Source organism: Chaetura pelagica, unplaced genomic scaffold (genome assembly GCF_000747805.2).
Source record: "Chaetura pelagica isolate M959 unplaced genomic scaffold, ChaPel_1.0 scaffold388, whole genome shotgun sequence".
Lineage (NCBI taxonomy): Eukaryota > Metazoa > Chordata > Aves > Apodiformes > Apodidae > Chaetura > Chaetura pelagica.
Window position 1 is genome coordinate 875,072 of NW_009954111.1, and position 7,458 is coordinate 882,529.

A 7,458-nucleotide genomic window follows, 5' to 3' on the forward strand; every position below is an offset into this window, starting at 1 on the left:
GGTCCTGACTTGTTGTGTGTTTCCCAAGTTGAATGCAAATCTTGGTATGGATCATAGAATCACAGAATCAGAGAACAGTTTGGGCTGGAAGGGATCTTAAAGATCATCTAGTTCCAACCCTCCTGCATAGGCATGGACACCTCCCACTAGATCAGATTTCTCAAAGCCCCATCCAACCTGGCCATGAACACTTCCAGGGATGGGGCATTCACAGCTTCTCAGGGCAACCTGTGCCAGTGTCTCACAACCCTCACACTAGAGAATTTCTTCCTAATGTCTAACCTTAGTCTTCCCTCTTCCAGTTTTAATCCATTGCCCCTTGACCTCTTGCTACAAGCCCTTGTAAAAAACCCAACACATTACCCCTTCGTCTATCAATGCACACCCTTGTAAAAAGTTCCTTCCCAGACTTCCTGTTTTTTGGGAGGGTGTGGAGAAAACTCCAGGGAGGTAGCTGCACATACTCCTGTTTACTATAGAGACAGGGCAAGTGAAATATAGTTTATCTGAACATTAAGTCTTTCAGATTATTTGATGCTACAGCAACAGATTTAGTACTTCACTAGCCACACTTCTAGGAACAAGTTCTGGAATGGCCAAAAAAGGATGGACATCAGTCCTTAGCATTTAGGACATTTAAAATTGCTGCCAGCAATTTAAAATGCATACAGGCATACCATGCCAAACCAGCAGGTGAATTCCTGTTGATGGAAACTGCATTGCTACTGGACTTTGTCAGACCCATTGTGGGGCTGCAGATCCCCCATATTTCTTCCATAAATTTGGGTCTAAAGTCTCTTTGTAAATACACTTCATACGCTATAAACGTGCCTTACTGGTTCAGTGAAAGCTCCTTCACACACAGAACAAGCTATTCTGGAAGAAAGGTCACTTTAAATTAGACTAGAGGCTCTGTTCACATGAGCTGTGGGTCCATGAGGATTTACTTGGTGACGATACTGGCTTAAGTAATTCTGGCTTTTTTCCTCCCACTTCCCTCTCTTCCCACCAATTGTTCACATGCTGCTCCCTACACTGCACCGGCAGAACTGTTTGTGTAGCTACACTGGAACAAACAAGGGGACTGATCTAATGCAACAAGGCACAATGGAGAAATGTTGTTTTGTTTTCTTATGCCAGATAGTTTGACCTGTGTGATTCATTACACAGCTATATACGTCACTCCCTGGCAGAGAGGAGGAGGGCAGGTGGCAGCAGAAGAAATTAGATGGATGGGGTGGGATGGGACTGCCTGAGCAGCACTGCTGCTGACCATGAAACCACATGGTTTAGGCTTTACTGATGCCAAGTGCAGGTTGTTGCCCCTCTGTCAGCCTGACAGAGTTGTTAGAGTGGCACAGACAGTCCTACACCTTGGGTCAAACCCTTTCACCCTTGAAGAAAAAGCACAAACTAGAAGTGGCACACAGGGAGATTTCAGGAGATTGCTGAGCTGAAGTTAACCACTACCACCAGGATGAGATCTTATTTCTCAACCATCTTTCACTCCTGGCTGCAGCTTCCAGCATTCCTTGGCACCAGTCCTGGTGGTCATCAGAGAGTCTGCAGAAGTCTGGTCATGTTCATTAGCAAAAGATAAAAGATGTGCTTATCAGTTTTTTTCTGGGTTAGTGTGCTGAACTGGATCATTGAGATAGCCTTTGGAAAAGCTGAGCCCAGGGAAGATAAGTGGTGGAAAATCAGAAGTAGAAAGACAGAGAAGGTATGGAAAGGGGGGTGGGTGAGATGTCCTTCCTTCAGTATTATTGAGCTGTTAGATCAACTCAGCTGTTGCATCTTCTGATTCAGATATACCTTCCATTTTTATGCAGGTTGGTAGCTCTAGCAGAGATAAAACAAACTACTTTCATCCATATATCACCCTGAACTTCCACAGCAAGATTTGAATGTGTGAGCTGTTCCTTGCTTTCAGAGCATGAGTCAGCTAAAGATTTGACCCATTAATCTATCAAATGTGAGAGGGGAAAAAAGACTGCTGCCTTTTCTGGCTGTTGCATTCCCACTATGCAAAAGGGAGCCTACGGGTTCCAGTGTTAATGCTTTTTCATTGGTTTCTAAATTTGCTGGTTTTAGAAGGCGAAAACCTACAACACTAGATGCCAGGATTACAAACCCAATTGATGTTCTGAAAACCCAGCTGTGTTTTCAGATTCTTAATAAAAAATACCAGTAAAACAGCCTCTGTAATTGGAGATTAACTGACAGGGCTCTTAACAATACATGGAGCAGAACAGAATCCACCTCTGTTGCCATGGCTATGTTTTCCCATTGAGCTAATAGAACTTAAAAAAAAATACATTTTCCAGTTAGTTCAGCAATTCTGACCTATGCACACATAGAAAACATTTAATATCAATAAGAAGAAACACTTTTTAGACACCAGAGGCCAGTATCTAGTAATTTAGGTGCAGGGCTATCTCTGTGTATAGGTAAACTGTTACCTAAGGCAGCACAACCCAAGGGGCAGTACAAAGGTGGGGGCCTCACTGGAAATGTCAGAGCTCCAAGAAGTCACAGCTGCTCCTCTGAGTAATGTGAGAGGTTTGAGGGCAACAGGTACTGCCTGGGGTGAATATCTCTCCAGCCTTTTCCCATGCTACCTGTGGCAGTGGAAACAAGCAGCTCAGTTTTCCACGGCTGTGGCCCTTGATCTGTCTGCCCACTAGCTCTCTACTTCAAGTATCCTCTTTTCCCAGCACAGCACAGCCCCTTTATCTTTAGGATGGCAAAATTCAGTGTCACCTACACAGCTGAGAAGCCCTGAGCTTACTCTTAAGTCTCTTTAAACAAACACTATTTCTTACATTCTTTCTTAAGTATCCTCTACTGTCTGCTCTTGAAGAAAAAAGTACTGGGCTACCTGGACCAGCTGGTTGCCAAAATCACTACCAGAAGGATGCAGAAAGGTGGAGGTCCTTCTGTTTCATATAGATGACATGAGGCATATCAAGAAAGAAAAATGCCAGGGAAGATACCTTGCTGAACCTGTTACAAACAAGAACTGGTCAAAGATGAGAAGCCACAGTCTGGGCTGTAGCAAACAGGACTGTGGAATTGAAATCTGGAGGCAAATGAGCAAGACAAGTATTAGAATCACAACCCTGGACTTTTTAGGAAAGGAGATTTCAGTTTACTCTGGAATCTTCCTGGCATGATCCAATGTGAGACTGCCCTTGAGGGTATGGGGCCCAGGATAGCTGGTTGATCTTCAAGGACAACCTTACTCTAAGAAAAAGAGCAATCTGTTCCAATGTACAGAAACTCTAGCAAGTGTGGCAGGAGGCCAGCATGGATGTGCAAGGGACTGAGCTCCAACACTGAAAGGCTTATGTTAGGAAAGACAAAGCTCAGCTGGAGTTGAAACCAGACAGGGAGGTGAAGGTTTGTTCACATGAAAGTGTCTGTAGGTATGCTGGCAGCAAAAGCAAGGCAGAGGAAAATCTGAGTCCACTGGACCCATGGAGCTGGGGACTCAGTGACAAAGGAGATGGAAAAGGCTGAGGTACTCCTTGCTTTTTTTCCCACTGTTTTCACTGATGTGATTTGCCCTCAGGCTTCCCAGCTCCCCAAGCCTAGCAGCAGAGTCTATAGGAGTGAAGCAGTAACCAGCACAGCAGTCAGGCAGCACTGAAGCCAGCTAGAGACACTCAAGTCCACAAGACCAGATGGTAAGAGCAGACCAAAAACTACTGGAGCAGCTGGCCAGTGTCACTGTGAGGCCACTCTCTAACATCTTGGAAAGGTTATAGAAATCTAGGGAGTTTCTTGATGACTTGCTGAAGATAGCTGAAGGTCACACCTGTCTTCAAAGAGGGCAGGAAGAAAGATCCAGGGAATCACAGATTTGTCTGAGTTGGAAGGAAACTCTAGAGATCATCTAGTCCAACTCTCCTGCTAAAACTGGATTATCCAGAGCACATTACTCAGAACTGCATCCAGGTGGGACTTGAGTATTTCCAGAGAAGGGGAGTCCACAACCTTCCTGGGCAGCCTGTCCCAAGGCTCTGTCACCCTCAAAGTAAAGAAATTCTTCCTCATAGTTAAACGGAACTTCCTGTGTTCCAGCTTGTGCCCGTTGCCCCTCGTCCTGTCACTGGGAACTACTGAAAAGAGTCTGGCTCCATCCTCCTTGCACCCACTTTTTAGATACCCACCTTTTTTGTAGGCATTAATAAGGTCTCCCCTCAGTCTTCTCCTCTCCAGGCTAAAGAGTCCCAGCTCTCTCAGCCTTTGCTCAGAAGGGAGATGCTCCAATCTCCCAGTCATCTTTGCTGGGAATGACAAGCCAGTCTGTCTACATTTAGTCCCTGGGAAGATGACAAAGCAAATCCTCCTGGAAGCCACATCCAAGCATGGGAGCAACAAGAAGGTGACTGTGAACAACCAGCATATATTTACCAGGGCAAACTGATTGATTTCTACAATGAGATGACTAGCTGTGTAGACAAAAGGGGAGCTGTGGACGCTGTAAACTTTTTGAAATCTTTTGTCATGTTTTTCTGTAGTGTCCTTATAGTGACTGGTGAAATATGGCTGGATATGTGGACTATAAGGCAGGTGGAAAGTTGGCTTGGCCATTGGCTCAAAGAGTGATCAGTGGAACTGGCTGCAGGTTATTAGTGCATCCCTCAAGGAAGGATACTGAGGCCAGGACTGTTTAATGTCTTTTACTGATGACCTGGAGGATGCAATGGGAGCAATCACAGCCAAGTTGCAGAAAACACTTAACTGGGGACAAATGATTGATATGCTGGAGGTCAGGGCTTCTATGCAGAGTGTCCCAGATGAGTTGGAGCAATGGATTCACAGGAACCTCCTGCACCGCAACAGAGGCAAATGGAAAGTCCTGCACTGGAAGAGAAATAGCTTTATGCAACAGGAAAGGTCTGGGGTCACCAATGGAGCTTAGCAGAAAAAGACTTGGAGGCCTTCGTGTATAGAACATGGAACTGTGGCTGCATGATGGGAGGATATAGAGAAAACAGATGCACAGAGAAAAGATGAGAGGCAAGGATGAGGGGCATGGGACACAAATTGAGGCAAGAGAATTTCTGCCTTATTATAAGGAAAAAAAAAAAAAAGAAGAGGTTGCCCTGAGGGTAGTCAGACACTGAAAATGGGACCAGAGTGGCTGCAAAATCTCTTGCCTGGAAGGTATTCAAAACCATTCATGAGACCTTGAGGAACATACTTACCTACTCTGAGCAGTGGTTAGACAAGCTTTGGAGGTCCCTTCCAAACTACGTGATCCTATGGCTCTGTGAAGCTGCATGCCCTGAAGATACAGAATGAAAGGAGTGAGACTGATTTACTTACAAGTCAGATATATAAAAATTATTTACATGTCCCTGAATGATCCAGAAGTATCCCAGCATATAAAATAAAAACAAAACAACCCAAACCAGCTCATCTCTGAAGACCTCATGTCTTCAAGGCATTCCAGAATATTTATTTTTTTTACATTTCCTACTGCAATCCTATGAAAAGTCACATTTGGCACAAGCCTCCCATACATTTCAAATCCATCCCTCTCAAATAGCAACCATGTGCTTTCAAAATACCAGAAAATCAGGATTGTTTCCTGAAACTGACTGCAGATTTTTAAAAAATACTTTCTTGCTCTCCTATTTTCCTCTATACACTATTTCAAGGGTCCAGTTTCTTCTTAGTTAATCTATGCATAGTATTTATACAGCAGTAGTATACTAATTAAATGAATCATTAGCTATAATATATGTATTTTCATAATACCCCCTGGGATGTAAGAAATGCTTCTCCCACAATACAGCTGAGAAACTGAGGTACAGAAAAGCACAGAGGCTTTCCAAAGAGAATCTCAGCAAAGCACAAATTGAAGTAAATTCTCTGAATTTTCCAGCTTGTGTTTAACCACATAACAAATTTATTAATTAGAAGCCTGAAATGTACTATGACTTTTGGAAACTTAACTCTCCTGTCATACTGGCCTTTTGTGTCTACCAAAAAAGCAAAAAAGGCAAGTGGTTTAGACTAAGAATGGTCTAGAGAGGCCAGCAGGATTGTCACCTGGTAAAGGAAGTCCTCTAGCATCCAGAAGGCATAGACTAGTCCAGGCCTAGTAAGCTGGTGATGGAGACTGAACTGGTTGATTCTGGGTGTGAACTTCCCAGCCTGCAGGCCAAGAAGCACAGGCTGGCTGAGGCTTTCACTTTCCTTATGTTTTGGATGAGCCAGTGAAATGTGGTGGAGCTGAATGCCCAGCTGGCCACCTGGAGGATGTCAGTTGACAGCTGCAAAAAAGAAGGGGAAATGTCTTCCCTCCAGGAGCTCAAGGGCACCCATGGGTGTTAAAAACTCTCACCACCAAAAACTTTGGGCCTGCCTTTCTTTCAACAGACTTGAAGCCCTGTTGTGATTTAGTCTTGATCAAGATACCAGTTTAAAAACATCCTGTCCTCAAGTTAAAAACAAGCCTGTTCTTTGTAGATTTTCCTGCAAACACTTTTATCACTACCTTGATCTTACAGCACAGACACAGGCTGAGCTTTTTTTGTGAGCTACAATCTTTCCCCATGTATTGTGTAACCCTCCAGTTCCACTGGAGAGACTCCTTATGGCTAAAAAAACATTATTGTTCATGCACCATTTTAAGCATACCCCTTATCTCTGAAGGCTATATATTTCACATACATGGCATGGCTCAGCTCTGCCCTCAAAACAATCACTTTTTGAGACTGCAGTGTCCCCCTCAGGGAGAAGAGACTTGTTTCTGCCCCTACAAGAAAAGCAGACAAGAGGCTGTGCCTGTGGGCAATTACTTTTCCCCTTTGGTAGAGAGTGTGTTTTCTTTGCTGTCCATAATTACTATGACTCTGGGACCCGTGGTTTTCAAAATAAATAAATATAAATCTGGCAAGGGCAAGTTCTTCCATTGACAGCTGCAGCAGGAACTTGCCAGGAAGCGTGAGGAGCAGAGCTTATCTTCCTTCCTCCAGCAACACCATCTTCAGGTTAAAAAGACGTTTGTAGAGCGAAAAAAAACCACAAAACAAAGAAACAAACAGAAACCCCAGAGAAAACCTCTTCAGGCGTAAAAACCAGCCCCCGAGAGCCGCGCCAAGCAGGGCCGCTAACGCCTGTGCCGACAGGGACTGCCTGTTTCCACCGCACACACGCCCTCAGCCGGCACGGCCGCGCTGCCAGCAGCGATCTAAAGTGCCGCTCCACGTTGGTGCCGTTAAGAACCGGGTCAATCCCGGGTCAATCCCAGCCCGGGGCCCGCGCCGGCCCCTCAGGCGGCGGGAACGCCCGTTTGCGGCAACCCGGAAGCGGCGGCCGCGCTGCTTTACGGCAGGCGTCGCGACCCCCGGGCCGCGCTTGGCGGCTGCGCGGGGGGCGGGGAAGATGTCCGAGCGGGGAGAAGCCCCCGCGGCGGCGGGAGCGGCGGGAGAGATGCCG

General features: G+C 45.5%; 1 protein-coding gene across 1 annotated transcript in view; it reads left to right on the top strand.

The window, feature by feature from the left end:
- Positions 1-7,404: 7,404 nt before the first annotated feature.
- Positions 7,405-7,458, top strand: part of EED (embryonic ectoderm development) — a 23,163-nt gene continuing 23,109 nt past the window's right edge. Inside the window, exon 1 of the mRNA XM_010002555.1 lies at positions 7,405-7,454. Within this exon, the coding sequence (XP_010000857.1) occupies positions 7,405-7,454 (50 nt within the window). The remainder of the gene's footprint in view (positions 7,455-7,458) is intronic.